This window comes from Perca fluviatilis, chromosome 17 (genome assembly GCF_010015445.1).
Source record: "Perca fluviatilis chromosome 17, GENO_Pfluv_1.0, whole genome shotgun sequence".
Lineage (NCBI taxonomy): Eukaryota > Metazoa > Chordata > Actinopteri > Perciformes > Percidae > Perca > Perca fluviatilis.
This window is the reverse complement of record NC_053128.1, coordinates 18292710-18318057: the sequence shown is the minus strand read 5'-3', so window position 1 is coordinate 18318057 and position 25348 is coordinate 18292710. Positions and strand designations below refer to the sequence as shown.

The following is a 25348-nucleotide window of genomic DNA, read 5'->3' as shown; positions in this document are numbered from 1 at the left end:
CGACAACAACATTGGGTCGAGCCAACATGTACTATTCTTCTAGGTTAAGATGCAGTGACATTTTTACAGGGAGAATCACACAAACCTTTAATATTCTGCCACCAGAGTAAGAGTTCAAATGAAATTGCAGGAGAAACTTGTAATCTGTTCACCCACCGTAGAATACATGTTCCCCTTCATTTATTCTCATGAATCAGTAATACATTAAGATACAGGAGTAGTTTAAGAGGCTATGTTTTTTCCCTCATGCTTATTTACTGTGGGATTCAAATAGCAATAGGTGTTGTGTGTATGGTCAAATAAATATATTTAATTCTTTGACCTCTTTTTTTGGAATGAACATTCACACTCCTTTTTCATCACTGCTGTATGATCACAGAGACTGGAGCTGCTGGCGTTGCAGTCAGATGATTTGGTTCCCATTTAATAAGATACACTTTATAAAGGGTTTATAACTTGTAACTAATAGCAGTAATAGCCTTTATAAACCACAAAATAATGCTTTATACAGTAGTTATAGCAGCAAGTTGAAGAATTTCGGGAAATACTCTTATTTGCTTTCTTGAAGAAAGTTAGATGAGATGATCAATAAGATCAATACCACTGTATGTATGTAAATTATGAAGTTAGCACCAGCAAGTGGTTAACTTAGCTTAGCATGAAGATGGATGTTAAAAATAAAGGTAGCACCAGCAGCCTGTTAGCTTAGCTTAGCATAAAGGTAAAGTATGCTCTTATTCATGGCTTCGCTATTACTGATCTTTAAAGCATTGATAAATTATTTATTAACCATTTATTAACCATTAGTGAATAATTCACAACTTATAAACTCCAGCTTGATAGTAATGAGAAAATTGAGAAAATAATATCTTTATTTTGTATAAATATTTTAGTAAAATTTATTTTTCTTCCTTGTCTGTTTGCAAAATATGTGGTCCATATGTTAAAAGGTGCAGAGATTAGCTCAACGTCAGTGTGTCCCTGATGGGAGGACAAACTCTGTAATACAAATTCAAATGTACTTTGTGCTGAGCATGCAGAGAAACACTTATTTCAGGGGAATAATATAAAAGCACTTGAGAAACATTGGACGTGGATGCTGTTCCATGGTCCCCGTGGGATTGATCAGATCAATGTCTGCTTCATCAACGCTTTGGTCTTGACCTGTTTATTCCTCGGATCGATCTAAGCTGTTTTGCCTCCAGGCATCTGTTTAATACATGCGCGGCTCAGCTGTGGGAGAGCCTACGAGGATCTGATGTAAAAACTCATCCTTGAAAAGTGAGCTGGTAAAGAACTGCTCATTTATTGCTGTGCTTGTGTTATCTGAATGTGCCTTCAGTCGGTGACTGTAGGCTATAATGCTGAACAGTTTGTTTAACTCATCTCAGTTTTAGCATCAAATACATGTGAGGGCCTTGGCATAGTTTGGCCTGTGTTAATGATAATCCTTTACAGTCACTCTGAGCAAAAACTTTAGTTAAATTTGCCTCAATATGCAACTGTCACACTGATAACATTTACAGGGAAACATGAAAGTGGTGATTGCATACACCATCCAGTGTCCTCCAGTTTCATGGAGATAATGACACATTTTCTGTGAAGGAAAAAATAGCCCCACAGCTCATTTGGATTTGGATTAAATTTCAGTGAAACATTTTGTGGATGGGCTGATAAAGGCTTCCTCTATTGTACGTTTTCAATGCAGCAGCTTGGGGCTGTGCTGTGTTTTGACATATCAGTCACTTGGTTCTTTGAAACTTTGAATTTTGAAATTTCAAGGAAAGTAGCAATGTTGATGTCAACACAGAGTGAACTGACAGCAGTGATGGGAACAACACACGCCCTTAAAACGAGAAAGGAAAAAAAGAACCTAATGGGAATCTATCACACGTCATTAAAAACATGGGCAAATCCCCAAGTTACAAGCAGCTGAGTCAAAAAGTCTTTGAAGACGTAGCGCCATTGTTGGATAGATGTCCTTATTTCTTTTGTAAATATCACTTACGTTTCCACTCTGCTACTCTCAGTTTACACCAACAATAATGGATGTGACATGGATTACTACTACTAAAAATATCTGACTTCCAACCGAAGATAAAAGCATATTTGAGCCAATGATTATAAAACCTCTTGTTACAGAAAGTACCATAATGCAACTGCAGCGTGTGCAATGCAAAATGTATTCCATGGCTGAGCTATAAATTCACCCATGATTTGATTCGATGTGACAAACTGGATGCTTAGGAGAAAAGAATACTGCGACAGAACACAGAAAACAGTTTGCATTACATAAGTGTATAGCATGGAGGAGTGCGCCTGTGTCTGCTATACGGTGTCAAGGCACAGTTATGAAATCAGCATTAAAATGCAGGGCTCTGAGCACAGACCGAGGGGCTTGAACGTTGGGGAGTGATTTGTATCAGCTTTAAAGAAATGAGACCCACAGATCATCAATCCTTGTTTCTGTTATTCTCGAGCAGCACCAGCCTTATGTCAGATTTACAGTTAAAATCAAATCAATGCAAGGTTAAGAGGGATTCAATCCTGGATAAAAAACAAAGAAGTCTCGAAATGCTGTTATTTAAAGCAGCGCTCCTCAACTTTAAAAATGTCTGTTAAATTAAAAACACCTCCGACCTCGTGTTTACTGATCAACACATCTAATCAGTTCATTATGACCCTGCTCCCTGAAGATTGGAGCGATGGATACTGAGCCTCTCTTCCTCCTCCCCCTAATCCTCCAGGATCTCCGTTTGTACCGCGGGAAACCCTCAATTATTCATAGACAAGGACGTGGCTGGATCTTTATGTCTCTATTAAAAGTGGAGGTCAACTAGCAAGCAGATTGAGCAGACTGAGAGCAGCGTGCAGTCAAGTGGAATACTTCATCTCTGAATGGAAATATGAGCAGAGGCAACAAAACCTTTCAAAGATCAGACATCAGTGATAGTCAAAAACACAAACTCATACTTTTCAAATATTCTTTCCCTGTGTAGTCAGATTTTTGCCCTCGCCTTAGGAGTCAACATTGTAGGCTCTTCAGAGGTCAGGTCTGCTGAGTCACAGCCTGTTCAGCCTTCCGGTGCACACCTCAGGGGGGTGACCTGGCTCCAGGAATAGGTCATACATGTGTCAAAGGCAGATATCACATGGCTCAGTGTACGGATGCACATGTACAGTAAATGCATTAAGGAAGAATTATCTCGTTCATTTTTCCAGACATTGAACAGCAGTTGTGTTGCAGAGAGCAGGCTTAATCAGATTGTAGGCTTATTATTATTATTATTATTATTATTGTTGGGGCATCACCCAAGGTAAGAACATACTGAGTGGTAGACTGGCTCAATACTGCATGAAAAGTGGGATTTTCGTCAGATTTTCGGCACTGTAGATTGTCGTGGAACTTCAGGTTTACGACTGTACACGGCAATTTACAGGCAACACCGAAAACTGTATGTAAGGTATTTCCTACAGTTTTAAATAGCCAAATGCTTTGATTACTTTCTGGTCATATTTTATGGTGCTATACAGTATGTGAATGTGATATGGAATGTGTGTTTTTCATGATCATATCATGTTTTCAGATTTGAGCCTGCTTTCTCTTTTAAAGGAGATAATGCATCTCAAGAGGCTTTCTGGTTGAATAAACATTTAACAGGCTCTGTGAGGCTGTCAGCAGTGCTTTAACCCAAATGCTAGTATTTGGTCATAAATCAAAATTTTGGACACATTAAAGGTTATGGAATCACAAAATGTTATTAAAATTAATCCAAAGGAGAATATAAATGTCCAAATTGCATGGCAATCCATTCAACAGTTGTCGAGACATTTCACTCTGAGCCATAAATGTCACTAGAGAAAAAGTCAGAGGATCACCAACTTTGGTAAGATGAAGTGTCTGGAAACCATGAATGTCTGTACAAAAATTCATGGCAATGCATCCGCTTGTTGATAAGATATTTCAGTCTAGATCAACCGATAGGCCGAGCTTGCCATCCATAGAGACACACAGCTAGTCTCTAGTCTAATCTCTCCCTCATGAAAAAGAAGCACATTCTCTACTCTTTTTCATGTTGAGACACCAGCTTTGCTAGCAAAGTAGCGTTGCTGGTTTGTTGTGCAAGTCAAGAATCTTAAAGGTCCCATGGCATGAAAATGTCACTTTATGAGGTTTTTTAACATTAATATGCATTCCCCCAGTCTGCATATGGTCCCCCAGTGGCTAGAAATGGTGATAGGTGTAAACCGAGCCCTGGGTATCCTGCTCTGCCTTTGACAAAATGAAAGCTCAGATGGGCCGATCTGGAATCTGCTCCTTATGAGGTCATAAGGAGCAAGGTTACCTCCCCTTTCTCTGCTTTGCCCTCCCAGAGAATTTGGCCCACCCATGAGAGAGAGACATCATGGCTTTCAAACAAGCAAAGTGGCAGTTGGTCAAGGCCACACCCCCACCCTCCACTTTGCCCCCCCCTCTCCTCCTCAATAGCTACAGACACAGAAATGGCACATACTAAGGAAAGCTCATTGTGGGACTGGCTTTAGTGGCTGTAATTCTGCACCAAGGCTGAATTTTGGGAAAGAGACTTCAGATACAGTATTAGGGGACCACTAAGGTCTGCATGTATCATTATCATTATAACTGTAAATTATATCTCACCAAGGATTCAACAACACTTTCATCTTCTCCCACTAAAATTAGTCATTTATGTATGAAATTGCGGTGGTCTTTCCCTCTAAGCAAAAAATATATGGTCACACATCACAAAGTTACTTTTTGAGGTGCGGAATATGCCAGCTTGTTGTGGATGGAAGGCCAAAACAAAGAAATAAAAATGGATTTTGAGATAGATTTCAAATTCCATCAATGTAGACACGGTCTTGAAGGACTGGACTGCAGAGTAAGCTTAAATTTGGTTACCAACATGTACACTATTGCGGATCGCAAAGGTGGAAGGTGTAGTGCCTTGACAGTGTTGCTGTAGCTCTGGAAGGATATTGTAAGGGAGAAGGGCTCAGAATAAAAGCGAGGAAGAGAGGTAGAGGGGATTTCTTGGAAGATTAGAGCAAATTAGCCTGAGCAGAGCAGGGAGAAATTGCAGAGAATACCAGTGAGCACTTCTCTGGTGATTAGCTGGTGAAAAGCTGTCTCGGGATCTGGACTAGAAATATACAGTTGTTGAAAAGCAGTTGAAAAAGTGATCATAAGCATCCTAACTATTATACAGATGAAAAACTTTCACTGCTCAACCAAATATAGTCATAGCCAAGATGCCTCAACGGCTTTTTACTGGCTTATTTTTGCAGGAAGATGTGAGGGACCACCTAAAGAAATAATATGTTTTTAGACTATGATGAAAGATAGGAAAAAGTTGGTTATCGTGTTAAAATTGCAAAGGATTTTCCGGTGATAAAGGAGAAAGAGATGAATTGGTTAGCATCATGATGCAGGTCACACGTTGGTGTGCATGATAGGCAATGGCTTGTAGGTGTTGAGTTGTGGCTACTGTAGCAGCCTCATACTGCTTGTTATCATCATGTAATTTGAAAAGGTAAGCAGGCACAGGAAACCACTGGAGGTAGCAGAGGGTGATTTGATGTAGGGGAATTTTGGGAGGTGGAGGAAAAGTCAGACTGAAAAGTTCTGGATGAGCCACAAAAGCATGTTGTCAGCGCTCGTTTCCAGGGCAAGCCAGATCATCCTAGACTGGGTGGAATAACTCTAGACTTGAACAATGAGAAGAGCAGAATCTCTAGGGAAAAAAGTTGGGATCTTATACATTTATTGTTATCGAGTCCAAACCTGCAAGTTTGGGCTGTAGCTGCAACACAGAGGATGGGCAACATTGTCTGGTGTCACATCAGAATTCTTGACACATCAGTATGCTTCAATCAAACTAGTTCGTACAAAGTGTTTAAGGCAAAAGTGTTTATAGCTGTTACGAATGGGCACAAATAAGCCCGCTGTCCTAAAGACGGGGGAAACAAGATTCTATGAAAAGTAGTTGTTGTATAAAGAATTTGAAGAGTAAAGGTCAATTTCTCCATACAGTTTATTTCGTTGACAATTGCAGTGCAGTCATCAGTTGTTGGAGGGTTTGTCTGCAGCCATTTCCTTGTGATGGCTTTCTTGCCAGCAGCCAGGCGGTGGGGGTTTTAGATGCTTTTTGACAATCTGACAGTCACGTTTGAAGTGTACTAAAGCCGTTAGAAGTCTATGGAGGGGTCAATGTGGTGCTGCCACTGCTGATGGAAAGGAGAGGTAGAACGCAGGAGCGTCTTCGTCATGTTGAGACTGGGTTTGAGTAGGTCAGATGAGAAATCAAGCAGGAGATCAGCAGACTCAGACAGATTCCTTATTGACTCAATCTTTTTCATAATCCTGGTTTTGTTTATCTTTGTTTGCATAGACATGATGAAATTGTTTTGTTAAAATCTAAAGACTGAAAAATTTGGTCATGTTTTTCATCTTCTTGGTGAGAAGTGCTGTTGTATTTCACAATGTTTGAATTGTGCAACATTAAATATGTCTTTTAAAACATGTTATTGACAGCGAGATCAACAGAGCAGTGATTGTTTTAGCCTCTGACTGTTATCTGGGGGAAGTGTTTGTTTTATACTAAACTCTTAAAATTTGCAGACTATGTGGAAGTCATACCAAACAATCAAGTTGAAACTGTACTGTTTGTTACTACTCCAATAGCCCTGTTTCCACAACTATCAATCTTTATATGCGGATAAATGAAAGCAATGAGCAGCGTGAGCCGTGGGAGGAAAGGCACTTTAGTCTGAACAGTGTGAGGTCTGGGTCAAATATCAGGACAAACTATCAAAGCTCACCCACAGCAGATTAGACCGCCCCAAACAGCTGTCTCTTTCACTCTTATCAACAGACCCGCACGACTACATTTTGGCACCTCACTAAATCCTGTCAGCTATTCTGCTGAGCAGTATATTCTATGCAAAAAAAGAAGCCAGATGCACTTAGACTTTCCTCAATACTTAAAGTGTCTTCACTCTACAAAGCTTAACTCTGAATGAAATAATTCAGTCGTCTTCTTGAACCACAGTAATTTCTTTAAATGTATTGAAGGTGTCTGTAATAGCTGCTGCAAGAGCCTCACATCAATTACTGCTTCGCAGTAAAGACAAGCAATGAAAGAAATAGCATCTGCAATCGGAGTCCAAGCTCTTCAAAATGTGCTGGAAGGGCAATTTTAGCGTCATAAAAAGTGTGAGCTTGATTAATCTGAAATTCAATACCAATTACAATAACATTAAAACCTCCTCTGGGGACACAGCAATACTGTTCTTCTCAGAAACCTGGCACATGCAGCTGCAGAGGAAAAAAAGAAATTGCCTTGATAATATATAAAGTCTGACACACTTGCTTTTCAGTTACGGTGTTATAAAAGCAAAGCAGGCTGAAGTAATACAGTTTGAATCATGATTTATGTGTTATCTCTTCAAGATTTTCAACCAATTGCATATATTCCATGAACATAATTCAATTTGAGCCTTGGTTGGAGAGCAGGCTGCAGCACATTTCTCAATTGATCAAATAGACTTTCAATATCGATTGAAGAAAATAAGAATGCAATATTGGAGATACTATAATGCTTTTGCATTCCTAAATATGAAGAGATTGATTCGAAGCGATGCGGGAAGAGAGAGGGAAATACGCGACTTCTTATCGGCAACCTTGCAGTGATTCCGCCTCCCCCTTTTTCTCTCCATCTGACAGAGCGTTTCCCCAGAGCCTCAGCTCAAACTGCTGAACCGCTCTGTGTGGCAACTGTTGAACAAAATGGACTCTCGCAAGAAGGAGAGAAAAATCCCACAGGAAAAGAGGAGAGAAGGAAAATCAATGCAAGGAAGGGATTTTAAAATAGGAGAAATGGAGGGCTTGGGGGTGGAGGTGGGGGAGGAAAAAAGGGAGAGCAGAGAGGTGAGGGAGGACGAGACAGACTGAGAAGGAGAGATACCCAGTAATGAAGAATGCAATAACTGAAAAGCATGTGAAACCATGTAAACTGTGTCCTATTGCTTAATTTGATCCAAAGACATTACTTTCTGCTCATTTTAGTGGGCGTCATATTCACAGAGAAAGGAAGCCCTAGTTTGAGTCCCACAATAAAAGCTGCTGCCTGGATGCTGGCAGTAGAGTCTGGGAGAGAGACAGAGCTTGCTAATGAGCACACTGGGAGAGTTTGCCTTGTTGTTCAGTTGAGTGTTATTTCAAAATACTGCAACAAAGAGACTGGGGCAGGAAGTTAACTCAAGCTGTCAAAAAATCTTTCAATCTGGGTTAATTGCTCAGGGAAAGGAAGCCTCATGATCATCATTAGATATGTTTTTTCTTCTTCTTTCATAACGTCTCCGCAAATGTACCTGTTACTTAATTTGAGTCAGAGAGTACTTTTATTTGTTTAGTGTTTCTATTGGTCTTTCTCTATGTCACTCAAGCATTGACAATCTGTATCTGACCTTTAATGACCTGCAGTACAGTCATGCATCTTATTTTAGTGTCAATATTAGTTTCTTGTTTGTACCAGGTCATTCTCGGAGACAAGTTTGTCGATCTAGAAAAACAGAAAATCTCCATAGACAAATCACTTTTCAACGGGTGGTGTTTGAGATGGCGTGAGGCTGTTTTTCTCACAACAGTCTTGGGTCAGACGGGAAACTGTATTTACTGCTGAGAGGTTAATGCGTAAATGGACGGATCATCCTAGCAAGACACAGTAACACAGGTTGATGATTTGATGACCTTCAATTAAAACCTGACTACAGCTTGGTATGGAGGATAAACCTTGATGTATTAATAAACAAATAGAAGTTTACATTAGAGACTGTCCTCCCCCTAAAAACGACCCTATACAATTGTTTATATAAGCAGCGATTGCGACCCATATTTATGTTTTATTGTTAGGCCGTAATTATGACGAGGGTAAAGCAGGAAGTCCCCATGAGCAATTCTAAGTAATGACAACAGCACTGTTGTTGCATCCACATGACACAAGCCTTGGTGATCGCACACCACCCCCACCCCTCCGCCACACAGTTGTTACTTAGCCAAGGGGGACACAGAAGATTAAAATCACTCTTCACAAGATGTCAGGGATCTGAGACAAAGGAATCCAAAAGCACAACTCATGAGGCAAAAAAAAAAGGTAGAAGCAAAACGTCTTTAACTTGAGGCAAAACTGCAGGCAGGCAAAAGTACAAAAAGGGTAAGGCTGAGGCAAAGTGCAAAAAGCATAAACAGGGTCAAAAACTAGTTACAGATCAACAAACAAGACACTAGAAAGCTAGGACAAAAGCACTGCGACAATCTGGCAGAGGGCTAGTGGAAATGACTTGTTGATATACTGCTAAGGAGCTAATGAGTGAATGGGGAACAGCTGAGTGGGAAGGATGAGCAGGTGAAGTGAATCAAGTGATGGAAGGGCAGGCAGGTGGAAGTGGCAGGGTCTGAAATGACAGCAGAATTAGACACAGGCATAATAAAGCAAACAGGAGGACTGCAAAATCAAAACCATGACAACAAGAAGTAATTATCTTCACTCGAGCTTCTGCGTGCGAAAGTCACCGGACTACACCATTTTCTAAACATAGCCATGTTGAGAAATACAGAGAGGGTTTTGTGGAGCTGATTGGCTTAATTAGCTTTGTATCAACTCATTTGAGCAATGGCTGGACTGTAACAGGCGTTTAATGATATAAAATAGTTGCGCAATGGATCTTGAAGGGTGTGTGGGAGGGGTGATGGACCGATCAAATAAACACAGGAATGTCACACAGGAGACTAATGTTCGTGTCCCATTTGAAAATAAAAGTAAACAGCAAGTCATTTTAACTTTATGGAGTAAACGGAACTACGTCACGTTCTCCGTCATGTGCATAATTATGTCATGTAATGTTATTTAACCAAAACAATTATCTTTTTCTAAACCTAAACAAGTAGCTGTTGTTCCTAAACTTTTCACAAAATAAACGATTTGTTTAAAACCGCGAACGGAAAATGCTAATTTGAGTCGTATTTCATACCATTGCTAGGACTTTAGTTAATGAAATGCTCCTAGGTTGAATTAGAGGGTAGGAACAGCATGTGATTTGAAGGACTTGTTAAATTAATATGATAGATTAATAAAAAAAGAAAAGAAAAAATGCACAAATAAAAATAAATCTATTAATGCAAAAAATTGAAAAGCACATCTATAATACATCAAATACAATACAATACAAATACAAATCAATTACACGTTTACATTTTTTTCTTTATTGTCAGGATATTATTTCAGGCGTGGCTGGATTTCTTTCCCCTTTAAGTAACAAATGAAAATGTGCCTGAATTTGTTTCAGAACAATAATGTGACAACCTGGTATTTCCTGGGAATTCTCACTAAAATCTGCTTCTGTTTCCCAGCACAAATACCCAATCCTGGAAGGTTTAGCATACGTGTGCCCTTTGTGTGCAGATACTGAAGAGTAACATATGTATTATAGCAATTATGCCCTCTTCAGACCTCATTAATGCACCCAAGCAACTGTCATAGATATAGTCTGACCTTAAATCAACGTTATTACAGAAATATAACTGGATCAACTTTTCATCTGCAGTATTTTCTTCCAATTCAAGCTGGTAGTTTACATTACAGCTGTGTGGCAAAATATGTTTTTAGATTAAATCAAAGTTAAGTGCAAAAACTGTAAATGTAAAATATGCAGACTGTTCAACAAGTGACTTAATTAGATAAGCAGACCTCCAACCTTAACTGCTGCCACTGCAACAGTAATAGACCCAGTTCAGCAAGATGGTCAGACCTTCCATTATAACTACTCAGACATAAAAGTGATGACATGCTGAAAAACAGAGGATCAAATATTCTGCATGGTTGGCATTGTGTTGTTTTCCACCTCAAACAGTAATTAAAGATGAATTGTTGTTCTACCAAAACAAATTACCACATAACCAAACAATAATGATAATGAAAATAAACTGCATTTTATGAGGAGTTATCCACAGTTCTGTTTTTTAAAGTAGTTTTTCACTTGTGCCGAGCAATCCCAGGAATCCTGCAAAAAGAGTGATATATTCCCAGGTAGCAATCATTTTAACATCACAAGAAACCCTTCAACCCCAATTAACACACTACCACAGATTATAACCTTGTAATACTGAAGGGAAATCTTCCCAGAAACTCAAAGAAGACTCAAACTTCCTCTATGTCAACTAGTATTTCAGAGAGGCTCTACAGAGATTCATGAGTTGCACTGATGCTTATCGTGAATATGTGTTTACTGTGGCAGGGACAGCGTTAGGCAGTAGCAAAGATGACACACTCACCAGGCCTGAGACTTCCTTCTGGGCACGCTCTGTCTCGTCCACTTGGAGTGAGGGGTCAGGTGGTAAATCAGCCGGCGGCAGATCTTGTTGGTGGACTTGAACGAGTCGGTCTCCTGTAACACACAGAAGACGAATGATGGACAACAAATGTCAATCTAGTTCATACAACAAATCAAAAACAGTGACTGCTCGTGAATAAATGCAACTGAACCATTACACATTTAAGGAATCACTCAAACAAACCAATAAACTGTGTATTTTGCATATGACAAGGTAGAAAAGGAGTTGTCTACAGGGTAACAGTCATATATAAATGCTGGATGTCTGATCTCCCTTTCTTTCTTCCTGCAAACTTTAGATGTACTGACTGATGAACAGTCACAGGATTTCTTTCTTGTCCTTTGAATACAGCTGCTTCAAACATTTTCTGCCTCGAAACATTAATTTATTTTCCCTTTTGCCTTCCTCTTGCTCCATATCTCCCCCTCCCCTCCTCTCTGCCTTCTCTTTTCTCTCTCCCACCTCCGTCAAAGACTTTAAATGGAATGGGTTGTGTTGAGCAGGGTAAATCTAATTAATGGTACAACACGACGACAGGGAAGAGGCAATGTAGCAAGAGAGAAAAAAAAAGACAGGGGCAATATACCTTAAGGCGATTAACCATTCCCATTGCCACTTCTTTTCTAGGACAACCAACAAACATGCCTCATACTTCAAAACATTCAACGCTGCTGTTTCAGCCACTTGGATGACTGAACACGACGGTATAGCTGCGCATACTGATTCGCAATGTGAAGATATTCTTAGAAAATGTGAATCCGTGGACTGGAAGGATCAACATGAGTCAAGTCACTATAAGCATTCTTAGACGTTAATCATGGGTCTGTAAAGCTGAGTGAAACACAACATATATTAAATAAACTGTATAAAACTGAGGACCATACGCTTCAAAGCATTCACAAATGATGCATCTTTTAACCCCTTAATGTCCTTGAATATATAATCTAAATAAATCTCAGTGTGGGCATAGAAGCAGCTGCCAGGCCTGAAATCAGGCACACTGCCTCTCTACATCCTCATCACGTCTGACACAGTATCTTGCCATGGGTCACCAGCCAGTCAGGAGAACGCTGCCAGCTCTTCACTTTCCCTCCCATCCTCCTGGGCTTTCCCCGCCAAAGCAAACAGCGATAAGATAAGAGTTTCTCACAGGTGATTATCATCTGGACTCGGTATGTAAAAACTAGACCACGGTGACTTTATCTTAAGGCAACCCATCTTTTCCTAAAAGAGTTAACCGCAGACTCTAGATAACTGTAATTGCTGCTGGCTCTGTGTTTTACAGCCACTCTGAGCTGTGTCTGTGGTGTCTTCACCCTTATACCTTAGTTTGAAATGTAATTTGAATTTTAATATCTTGGATTTGTATGCCGTGCTACAAGTAGATGAGCCGACTCCCAGTCTGGATAAATCATGATTTATATCTTAAAGGGCCAGCCTTTATTTCATTGACCACATCAATCTGAACTCATCTAATATGCATAATTGATAAGTTCAAATTGCACAACAGATAAAGAGTAACTGAATGTAAATTATTAATGTTTTTGCTGCTGCAAAAGGTTTCTTCATGTCAGTAATATCTGTAAACCAATTTGAGAGTGATAGCTGAGACGTTGGTACAACTTGTTTATTCATGTACCCCAATTTAGACTTTTATATCTCAATTAAACTTCTAATATCCCCAACCACTGTGCACATTAATAAAATCCTAATACAGAGACAGAACTGTTGTCTTCTGCATATAGCAAGGTGCACCGTTATGACTCATGGCACAAATGGAAGCTGTCTTTTTGATGCAACTATGTAACTATTCACTACAAAGGAAGGCTTAGGACCACCTTTTCCCCCTTTAATATTTTCCTACAGTCACTTACAAACAGTGAGAGGTGTCTGTTACCAGGGACACAATAGACTTCAGAGAGACTCAGTGGACTCCAGTTTGATCCCACTGGCCACCTGCCAGCTGTCAGAGCCCTCAAAGTGCTCTCATTGTTGGTGCCAAGGCCAAGCTGCCCCACAAGAATCGGTGCCATTGACCGTGGCCACCGGCTGTGTTGACCTCCGCATGATGACCACTGGGCACCTACCCACGCTTTCTGGTATGAAGCAACCTATAGGCAGGTACTCTCATACAGCTGCATGTCCTGGAGCACAGCTGTTACTATTTGCCAATGTGCTTAAAGAGCACATGAGCAGCAGGGAAGACAGACTGCATGGTGCCACAGCAGAGCCAAACTCTGACCCAATGCCTCCCATTGGCCCTACCATTCATCCCTTCCCTCTCTACCCAGCCTACAGCATGCAAGTGTCCCCTTTGTAGCTTGGGCTGAGTGGTAGCACTCATTTCGACCCCCACATTGTCCTCCAAGTGCAGCGTTTCCACTTGCAGACTCAAAAATGAAACATGGTGGGAGAAACCTACCAGAATGCATTGTGAACTGTGGTTGAAAAATGCTGTAAATGTAATGACATGTTGAAATGTAAGTAATTATAAAAAAAAAAATCATCAGTCAGAATATCTTAATGCGATGCATTATGAACTCATTCTTGATATTTACAGAACTATTTTTCTAGACTCTCTGCGAGCAATGTCAAAGAAGATAGCAGTTGTAACTATGGATGTAAAATCACATTGTACACATTGTAAAGCAAATGTGTGTGCTATATAAATAAAACTTAACTTGACTTCAAATCTGCTGTGCCTCACATTTCCCTTGTTAAACATAAGCCAGAATCTGTGAAAAGTATGCAGGATCCCTACATAATAAAAGTTAATATGTCACCAATGTAGCCAGGTGAACAAGGGTTACACAAGGCTTTTCTCCCTAAGAAGTGTTATGTAGTTTGCTTGTGGGATTATTACTGTAGTAGCATTCTTTTTTCCTCAAGGGGGCATTGTTATGCTATGAGTAGCGGGAAAGATAAATCTCGCGTTAGCGCCTACTTTTCCCGAGACAGAAGAAACAAGGAAGTGGTAGTACCAGTAGGTGACTGACTGCCGTGGTGTGGATTTATGTTTATGTGTAAGGTAAATATCCAAAATGGTTATAAGTGTTAGCAGATGAGATAATGGTTAATTTAGAAGACTTAAAGGTGCTTTAAGTGATGTGATGTGTTTTTTAGGCTACAACTCCTTCTTGTCGGTTATTGGCTGGAGCACTGTTTGTTATGGTTCATTGTGCAGGTTGGCGCAGGTTGTTTTTGTTGCCGTTTGTGGAGCCTGGGCTGTCTACAAAGACTGCGTTTTTTTACAGTGTGTTCAGGGGACAGGCAGCTAGTGGATAGTGAGGAGATGTTTGCTGTATGTGACAAAAAATGTTGTAGCCTAAAAAACGCGTCACATCACTTCGAGCACCTTTAAGGTTGATGAATGATGATTTTGTATTCCTGACGATTTCTGTAGATCTGTAAATGAGTTTTGTGTACATATCTCCACCACGCTGAGGGCAACACTGAACAGCGGGGTTAGCGTGAGTAATGCTAAAGTACATGTATAAGCAGAATTATCTCATAACAATGTATGCTGACTGTTTAAATAAGCTATGTCCATTTGTATGTTTTCTGCTTAATCTAGAGGGGAGATATATGCATGTTGAAATCCAGGTGTGTGTGTGTGTGTGTCTTAGAGCACAGGCTGCACACTGGAGTGAAAGTGAGTTAATTATATTTTTCTGAAAATTGTTTCTGAATTGTAAGAATGTTTGTGGGAGAATATGTGGTTAAGAAGGTATTTTTTATATTTCTCATGGAATCGAAGTATTTTATTTGGAAGTGACTATGAGTTGTGCGTTTAACAAATGAACTTAACACATTTTATTTTCTTTATTTAGAGAGGTGCCACTGCTGTTGTCTAGAGTTAGCTAACGTCTGAGGTTCAGTTTAATGAAGTTGAGCAATATGAGTTTGAGCCTGGGTACTGTTGCTGTGGGTATCCCCCACCAGTGTTCATCAAGTGCTAAGGAGAACTGTTAAAGCTGATGGTTTTGTCAGACAAGGAAATAGGGAAACGTTATCATTCTGTTTGGTTGTAACTAAAATTGTCCTAAATCCTCAAATATAAAAAAAATCTGTATTAACGCTGTTCTTTTTTAAGCTCAGTTGGGGAACAACAACAAAAATAATTTGATTTGTGTTCGGTCTCATCATTCTTGAGCAGGCCACACCTACAGTATATTGAACACCAAGACCTGCTTAGTTATCCATGCCAATGGCTAAACACCTGAAGTTTAATTGCTTGTTTAATCGCTTCTGTAGTTGTGTTTGGACAAAGAAAACTGACAGTCAATTGTTGTCACAACAGCATGACAACAAATATGCACATGCACTTAGGCGTGGCTAATAAATGCGGACATGTTGCAGCTTGCCTCTCCTTTGTTTACAATTGTAGACCTTGCCCCGTTTAATAATGTGACGTCTGTAGAAGTTCTTTTTCATAATTCATGAATGTAACAGTTTAAAACAAACTGGATCATACTGGATTCTCACCCTTTTTGGACACTGCAGGTCCCGGGCGAGACTGAGCAGCAGCTCATGAGAAATGGGGTCCACCAGGTTGAGAAAAGCTGCGTTCTTATACAAAATGTCATTGAGTGACGTTCCCTGGAGTCCCAAATCCTGAGAGAAAAGAAGAGAAAGCAAAGCGTTTTGGTTAACTCTTACAAAAACAGTGTAGACCCTCAGAAATGAATGTGATTAAAAGAGACATGTTTGAGCCACACTTAATTTAATATTCAAGTGACATTTCATGGATAAGTTATTGAAAATAGAGTCAATGTTTATGAGCTTTGTTCATCATCCCCTTTCATCTTGCCCTCTTATCACGCTGCAAGCTGATAGGGTTTTGCTATTGGAGTTGTGCGTTCCACCCAGTGCAGTTGATTAGGGGTGGGAAGAGTGTTTATGTGCATGTATTTGGGTCTGGGAGACGTTGGGGGTAAAGATTAAGATAAAAGTTGTGTGGTCTCTCTTCAAATATTATTATTGCTATACTAGTTTATGGTTGCTCTTATCTCATTTGTAGGTTTCACTTTTAGTTTTGGACCATGCCACACTCTATCATTCACACAACACAACTCCTTACTGTCTGAGGAAACAGTTGCACTTCCGCTCTCTACCTTCAATCTTCAGAAGTTAAAGATTGTGTGATGTGAAGAACAGTTCAATAAAACCAGGAACCAGGACACATCATCTTTAGGATGTTTCTATTTGCAGTGAGAATGTAAATATGTTGTATCTTCAGGTAACACTTCCGAGGTGTGCTGACATGTCGTTAACACTCGGTGTTTGAGCCTCACCAGAATGCGGCATCCACTGCCTTTTCGGAGAAGATACCAACAACAACAATCAGCAGGGAAGACGTGAAACTAAGCAGATGAAACTAAATGAATAGAAAATGAAAGGTTGGGAATAAGAGGAAATAAAGTCAAAGGAAATCTCTTCTTTTAAAGCTGCATTTCTCTCCTAATCCATAACAACTGTTAAAAGACGATTTGCTCTACTCATGAAAGCTGTTATACCAGTGACATAACTGCTGCTACTGACTAACAAACATGTTTCACTGGACCACCATCCTGTTGTAAACTATACAACTAGAAGCTGTGGAGCTTAAGAGGAAAGACTATCAGCTCTATATGAACTGAAAAGCTTTTCAAATAGCAGGCCTGAGGTGGAAGCTGTGTAAAACATGCTGTATATGCTCTGACAGCCATAACACTTAGAGGCACAGTAGAAGCAAAGAGGAAAACCCCCATCAGCATTTTCTCCTCCTCCAGCTTTTGAGTTGATTTATTACAGCAAAGCTCTGTGGGATTCCCTGACGCTGGACTATCCTCCAGACCAGCCCTCCCTTCAATAAACCTCATTTAGCACACAGATGAGGGTACAACATGTGTCCATAAATGGAGGCACAGAGGAATTTGAAGATTATTTTATGATGATACAAGTAGTGCAGCTGCAGCATCAGATATGAAGGGAATTCACGAAGCACATCTTTAAATACATATACTGATCCAATGGATTAATTTGACTGATTCCTAATCATAAAAGCATGAAATGTTTTCCTATTTGTCACTGACAGGATGCCGGTGTACATGCCTGCGCGCCCTCAGATCCAACTACAAATGTCCTCGTCAAAGCTGCATATCTAATCTGACTTCTGCCTCGTCACAAAAAGTCTGGATAAAACGACGAGCTTCGAACCGCAGAATATCATCCCACACATGCAGTTCAATAGAATCCTATTAAATATATTGCAGTTTGACAAATCCAGTCCCACAGTGTTCTGCTTCAATGTAAGAAACATGTCAAAGCTGTCAGGTGTCCAGTTTTCCTTTTTTGTTGCTTTTTCTTTGACTGAAGGAATACATGTTCTTTCCTGGATTGACAAAATGTTGTGACCTTTTATGCAATCATATTAAAGTAAAAGGTATAAATTCAAAACTGCATCTTGTGACGCGAGAAAGTACTGAAAAGCTGAAGATTCAAAAATGCCTGGCCAGCATCAACTATGCGTTGGCAAGGATATCTGAAAAGTATAGGATGAAGTCAATATATCAACTCAGTCAAATGTAACAAAAATAGTTTCTTCTTGTACACTCTAACAGGAACACTGTGAGATACTGTACTTAACAGGGCATTTTGCTTATATTGCTACATTCACATTAACAATCTGTCCCTTAAATGAAAAGGAACTTTCAATACACACTGTACTTCTATCCAATTTTCCAATCTAAAGGAATCAGTATTTTTATTGAAATAAGAGTCCTATGATATTTATGATGTAGCTACCGGCCACATGAGTTGAGTGCCAAACACTTTTTCAAGTATACCAGAAGCTCATCTTATTTAAAGGAATAGTTTGACATAAGGGTAAATAAACGTATTCCCATTCTTGCCGAGAGTTAGATAGAATGATTGATACCACTCTCATGTCTGTACTGTAAATATGCAACCTGATCTCACAGAATACCATTAAATGAACACGGCCCTTAACTGAAAATCTGTGTCAGTTTCACGGAATCACAAAAAATTCCGTGATGGGCCCACGGAAGAATTCCGGGAAATGAACACGGCCCCTTAAGTTAAGGAAAAGGTGGTGGGTGGGCTTACGTTTCCATGACATGTGGGACAACAACGGGACAACAACGGGACAACAACGGGACGGTTATGGTTGGGTTAAGGAAACGTGACACGCGGGACACGATCCCCGGTCTCCTGGGTGAAAGTCCTGTGTTGTTTGACCCATCCACCATCCCAACCAACCTCCCTACGCGGATTTTCGGGCTTTCATACTACTCCTTACCGTAGTCGCTCCTAAAGCTACGTCATCTTCTCATTGACTTTATATTGGCATTGTTTTCCGTGGTGGCCACACAGAATTTTCACACATTCCGTGCCAACACCGCGTAATGCGGTGTTAATAGTTTGTGATCATTTCACGGACTTTTGTGGGACCAGGCTGAAATATGAAGTAGGTTAGCTTAGCTTAGCAGAAAGGCTGGAAACAACTAATCTGGCTCTTTCCAAAGCTCAGGTATTAACGTTATATCTGTGCAAAACAAGTGTTAACAAATATAAACAAACATACATATTCCTACCTTAATTGTGTTTTGTATTGATGCATTTAAGTTGAACAAAATAAACAAATTAAATATGTGAGTTGTGCCATCTAACCTCAGACTTCATAATGGTCTTCATACAGTACAGAGAACATCTTAATTGGTGTCCTCTTTATCGTTGCACATTGGTTACTCAGTGTGCATATTGTAGAGCGTAATTGACATGTGCTGATTCTTGTTATTTACTACTGAATATGTAGAAGATCCCAAACTAATTAACTTAATGGCCCAGAAGGCAGATCTGCGATGCAGCTAGAGCGTGGGGGCTGGTGTTATTGGTTCTTCTTTGTAATGACTTCCTCTTTGCGAAAGAAATGTATTCCAGCATCCATCATCTCAAGGTGATTATCTCTAAATCCATCCGTCGCAGGAGGAAAAGCTGGAAAAGCTTTGCAGCTGGAAGAACAACAACAGGAGATCTACCGCCAGTTGTTTTTTCCCCACCATCTTGAAGTAATGTTAGTCAGACACTTGGCTTGCGCCCCAACGACATGCAGCAGTAGCAGCTCTCTGGCTACACATCAGTGAGTGATGGAGAGCGTATTCGTGCTTCGTGAGCAGTTTAAATGCCGAGCTATGGAGAAATCTGCCACTGCTCACGACCGACAAATGTACACGTTGATCTTTACAATCTTTTTAGGTATAAAATGTAGACTTTCCTGTTTTTACCTCTTAGTTTTTCTTAATGTCAGCAATTGATTTTTAATTTGACCGACTTTAGGACTGCTTTCACAAACAGAGACAGGACAGATTCTTGGGCAGAGCAGAAGATACCTCCAAATTTGTCTTCAATTCAGACTTCTCAGACACCCGTAGTTTCTCCTCAGCATTGTTTCCTGCTTTAATCTGCACACATCTGTGTAATTTATTCTACAGCACCGTACAGATGGGCAGGGAGTTTGCATGACATGGGGCCCTCTTGATCAGAACTGATTTTGTCTGAACTTCAAAACTGTTCTCCTTTGATCAATGCACAGCTACCAGAAGGCAGTGAAAAGCTTGAGCTGAGCTCTAAAACTATTTCTTCTTTTTTTTCTCTCTCTAGTTTGGATAAGTCTTTAGAAAGTAAGGATTAGACCAGGGAAGGTGTTACATGGGAAAGTGTAACAGATGAGACTCAAATGCAAGAAATAAACATACTGTACCTATACTTGGGGGCTATGGGGCTAACAACAAAGAAGTGTTTGCACAATTCCGTGCAATAGTGGAGAGATTAGAGCTATTTAACAATACCGCACTAGCGAGTATCAACTGAGTTTGTATAAAGCGCTTCTTTTTATGTGAATTTAGATATTTTAAATGTTCTCTTGTGTATATTTCAAGCCTCGTTCACACAGGAAACAGTAAACAATGGCAAAAAAAGAGAAATGATATGATTTACCATTCATTTATGTTATTTACTTATAGCCTTAACCATGAAAAAGACCTTGTTAACTTCATTTGTGTCTTTATTGGTTTTGGTGTATTTAAAGGTCCAATGTGTAGGAATTTCTCCCATCTAGCGTTGAGATCATATACGCAATCAACTCTCTCTCGCGCCACGCAGTTCAAAGTACGTATTACAGCTACGGTAGCCTTCATCCTTTTAGTTTTTATGTGTGAAGAAGAAGACTCCTGTTCCTGAAATTTGGATTTTGAATACGTTTGGTCCTACATGTTTCCTTCTTCAAACTTGCCGGGGCCGGGAAGCGACGATACCCATTAGCAGCATTAGCAGCACCTGTGAGTTTATCATGTGACAGCGGAAACGCGAAAGGTGGAGCAGTATGTCCTGTATGTCCCTTACCGGCTAACGTATTTCAAGATGGCGCATGAATATGGAGCGTCTACCCCAGTTCATGCGAATGCAAATGTAACATTTCAAGCCAAAAGGAATACTTGGAATTTATGGTGGGGGTAAATATTTTTAAGTTTGTGAACGGGCAACACAGATTTTGATAATGATCAACGAAACACGTTACACACTGGACCTTTAAAGGGCGAACATATAATACACTCAGTGTTCTGTGTTGTTTGGAGCTGATTGGATATTCAGAACATGAACAAGCTGAACTTCCTAGCCATTCAGAGGAAACAGGTGGTTGATTTAAACCAGCGTCTCATTATACGTGTTCCTTTTTTCCTCAGGAATATTAAAAGAAGGCGACAGAGTACAGCGTCTATGTCAGTAAGGCTTCTTATATTTGGGAAGCATTTATGAGAACTTGCAAAAAGTAAATAATTAAATGACTTTAACTTTAAAATAAAGATTAACACACTGACACCTGCAGATTCCCCAATGAGTTCCATCAGTTTAAATCTAGCAGGGCTTTTGCTGGATATAGCAGGCACGTCCAATACCTCTGGGCAAAACATGTCAGATTTATTGAAATAAGGACACAACAAATTAATAAACTGCTGTTGTAATATAGTCTACATAGTTGCATGCATCTGCACTTAGATTAGGCTACCCTATAAACTTGCTTTAAATATAAAAAACAATGTATGACTTGCAGATACAAAATGAAATGTATTTTAACTCGTGAATATAAGCAAACTTTTTTGCCCACGTGCAAACCAACCCCACTTACTGCTACAATTTAACCACGTTTTTCCCTTTAATAACAACGTCAGAATAAAGTAATGACAAACTCATCGCATTCATGATCAAAATAATGTCAGCCCCTTACCTTTCTCAGCAGTTTGAGCACTTCGGCTGCTTGCTCCATCTTCTGCTCCCGGAGAAGCCTCTGGATTTCTCGGATCCAAGCCACCCGTCTGACATATGGGCTGGGGTTGGTTTTCCGCAGCATCCCCGGGAGCTTGTCGGACTTGAGCATCAAGGAGGTAAACAAGAAGTCTCTGCTGCCACTTCTCTCGCTCTCTCCCGGGCAGTCATTCCTCTGGCGTCTTCTCTTGGACACTTTTGTTTCAAAATCGAGACTTCTCTGCCTGGTCAACTTAGAACCCATCACTCCTGAGAGGATGTGTCGGTGGTGGTAATATGGATTTTACAACATGCAGCCAAAACATCACACTTAGCCTAACTTGCGTCCCCTTTGTAATAGCCTCTAGCCTATGTTTCAAAGTTTCAAGGCTACTCTGAACTGTGAAGCATTATAATCAACATAATAATGATAATAATAATAATAACAACAACAACGTGTGGCCAGTCTCGCCGTCGTCCCTCTGCTTGCATCCGTCCATGCACTGCCTGTGAGCACTCTGGCATCCTTTGCTTTACTCAGAGCTGGTGCGCTCCTCAGCCAATCAGATCGTGATGCTCGGCACATCCAGTGAGAGTCACGTCGGAAACTGATCTCAGTTTTCTTACCGGACCCCACATCATCACGCACAGGTTGTTTATTTTGACTCTGTCAGAGAAAGTAAACTTGTTTAACCCTTGTGTGGTGTTCGGGTCTGTGGGACCCATTTTCAATATTTGCTAAAAGAAAAATTATGCTATTTATTATTTATTCTAACTCAAACGCATTGGCCTTGGCTCATTTTCTGTGAAGAACATAAAAAATAATTTATTTTCAATGACTGCACATGGTACCCCCACACCAACACACACGCACACACACACACACACACACACACACACACATGTTATGATTAAGTTCTAAGAAATAACCACCAATAATGATCAATTTTTTTTTTACCTTTTTTTATAATTGAATTTCCTTATTTTCTCACAAAAAACGAAGACGATCATATGATCATAAATGTGATCTCATAGGGGTAAATGGCAAATATGAACCATATATGATGTATATATCATTGATAATTGAGCTAAAGTAAACATCTATTAAGTATTTTTACATAAATTGTTATGGCTGTATTGATTTAAAAACTTAATAATGTGGTGGGTCCACCAGACCAAGGAACATTGGCTGTGTAACAAAAATATGAACACCACACAAGGGTTTATCCTGTGTTATTATAATGTAGGGTCTTATAACAATATTAATCTATTATACTGGAAAATATGATGAATAGATAGAGATGTAGCTGTAGTCTACTGATGCTGAGTATTAATACTAAAACTCCCCTGTTTAAATTGCATAACAGTCTGTTACTATGCATTAGCTATGCAGACTGCATAAGCTAAACTTTTGGGTGTCCATTAAATAAGGAACAGTATTGATCAAGCCCAGACAGATGGGCTGGTAGACATTTAATCGAATACTGAGAAACATGACCTGTAAGTTTGAGTATCAGAACAAGAAATGGATTAACATCTTTAAAAAGCAACAAACCAGTAGCTGACATCCGCTGGTTTAACTTCTCTACCTGTTGCAGTGATATAGAAGTGTAATCCAGGCCCAGGGTGACATCCGTACACAGTGACTTCACTGTTGGGTGTGGTTACAACCACAGAGCACAACAACAGAGCACACTGCTTACAGTGATTTCAGACTTGAAACTTCAACCAGAGGGCACAAAACACTGCTTTTTAGCCTAATGTAACTCTTTTGAAGTCCCTGTAAAATCACATTTAGTCAACACTTTTTGCAGTCATAAATAATAATCACTAATAAGTTTGAATTGTTAAAAGGAAGAAAAGGTGGGCTTTGGTTAAATATCAGAAATTCTTCTTTTCCTCTAAGTGGATGGAGGGGTGTGTTGGTGTTTGACTCGTCTGGATCAACAGAAATACATTTCCAGGATAAAGCCTGACATCCGGCGAGTGCCCCTCACCTTCCGCCATCTGTGTTTTTCCGTTCTCAAACTCTGTTGCTAAACATGGCTTTGAAAAAAATTTGGATTGTGCAATAAGGCAGGCCTGCTTGGTTCTTTCAGGGAATAATTGTAAAGATCTACAAATAATATGTTTACAGCATTTACTCTCTAATGGGATATTTTGGGACCGATGGGCAGGGATTGCTATGGATGAGGTACACACTGCAATACACTGATAAGAGGAAATTACTTTTAACCATGTATCCAACTAATTTAAATAGCTCATGTTACTGTATTGTGTGAACAGTTAACTTCATTTAATATTGTATGTGGAGTTTTCTTTTGCGGGGTGCATATGTTCCACCTAAACAAGTTCCTTCCCGAGACTATTTTGCAGAGGCGCCTTCGCTGTGTCCGGAGTTTAGCACCGCCCAAGAAGATTGTGATTGGTTTAAAGAAATGCAAACAACCCAGCGTTTTTATCTCCTACTGTAGAATGTATCCGTGGTGTAGCCAGACCTTACTTCACAGCACTGTGGAGATAGGTCTGGCAAGCCGAGACTAGTGTTTGACCATCATGAAACCCAAAAATATGAAAATAATCTTTTTCAATTTTGATTTCAGAAAACATGAAATCTAACTTAAAAAGCAGATATGCACACTACAGCAGACAAAAACAAAAAGCAATTTCATTTCAGTTGGATTTTAAGAGCAACTACCTGTACCTAGCAGCTGAAAATCAAATGTTTCCTGACCTCCTGTAATCAATTGCTCACCCTGCTGCAGTGATGTATGATGCTGCTTTTCCACCGCATGGTACGGCTCTACTCGCCTCTACTCCCCTTTCTGTGTTTTTTTGGTTTTCCTTTAGCAAAAATTGTGGATTGTACCTGGTACCTGGTACTTTTTTAAACACTGCAGTTCACTGATTGGTCAGAGAGAACCGTCACTTGCGCGACACGGGACTTCCTGCACAAATCCGCAATAAGTTATTAAGTAGCCAAGCTACCATCAATAGCGACCGCATTCTTTAATTCACTCGCCTCAGATTTATTTTTTAAATGTCAGTGCGCAAAACTATGCATGAGTTATAATTCCCATCGTTGTGGGTATATAGTGTTTACCAGGCTGCTGTCATATCAGTTGATGACAATGGCAATTTTCAAATATCGCACCACAACCTGGATAACTTAACATTTATTGGCTTGATTTGCACATTCATTCATGAAACCAACAGAAAATGGGAAAGAAATGCTCTGTGAGAATTTGCTCCAGGGAATGGAACGTTGACATCAGGAGGGCTGTGAGATCATTTACACAGTGAGACTTGGGCTTGTATCGCTACATACTTCAACCTCTAAACTGCATTTACTGTCACTGACACAGGTGCATCTTGCCAACTAAAAGCATCGGTCATCAGTGTCTTTCTGGTCAGTGAGTATGAGAGATAAGTTAGGGCCCAAGCTTTCAAAATCTAATCCACTCTCAGCCTTGTATAATATAACAGTGGGTATAAACTCTTACATCACCAAACAACCCCCTGAGGGATGAGTGTAATAAGTTGTATCACCTCCCAGCCTAAATGCAAAGCCATGGAAACAGGGAACTCTATGCTGGAGAAGAGAGGGATATAGTTGTCTAGCAGTGCTTAATGCAT

The 25348-nt window shown here is 39.9% G+C and overlaps 1 protein-coding gene across 1 annotated transcript in view; it reads right to left on the bottom strand.

Annotated features, from left to right (window-relative positions):
• Positions 1 to 22222, bottom strand: part of lrrc75bb (leucine rich repeat containing 75Bb) — a 32990-nt gene extending 10768 nt beyond the window's left edge. The window contains exons 1-3 of the mRNA XM_039780805.1: positions 21696 to 22222; positions 15896 to 16024; positions 11351 to 11463 (exon numbers count right to left, since the gene is read on the bottom strand). Coding sequence (XP_039636739.1) covers positions 11351 to 11463; positions 15896 to 16024; positions 21696 to 21977 — 524 coding nt within the window. The 5' untranslated portion in view covers positions 21978 to 22222. The remainder of the gene's footprint in view (positions 1 to 11350; positions 11464 to 15895; positions 16025 to 21695) is intronic.
• Positions 22223 to 25348: the final 3126 nt, after the last annotated feature.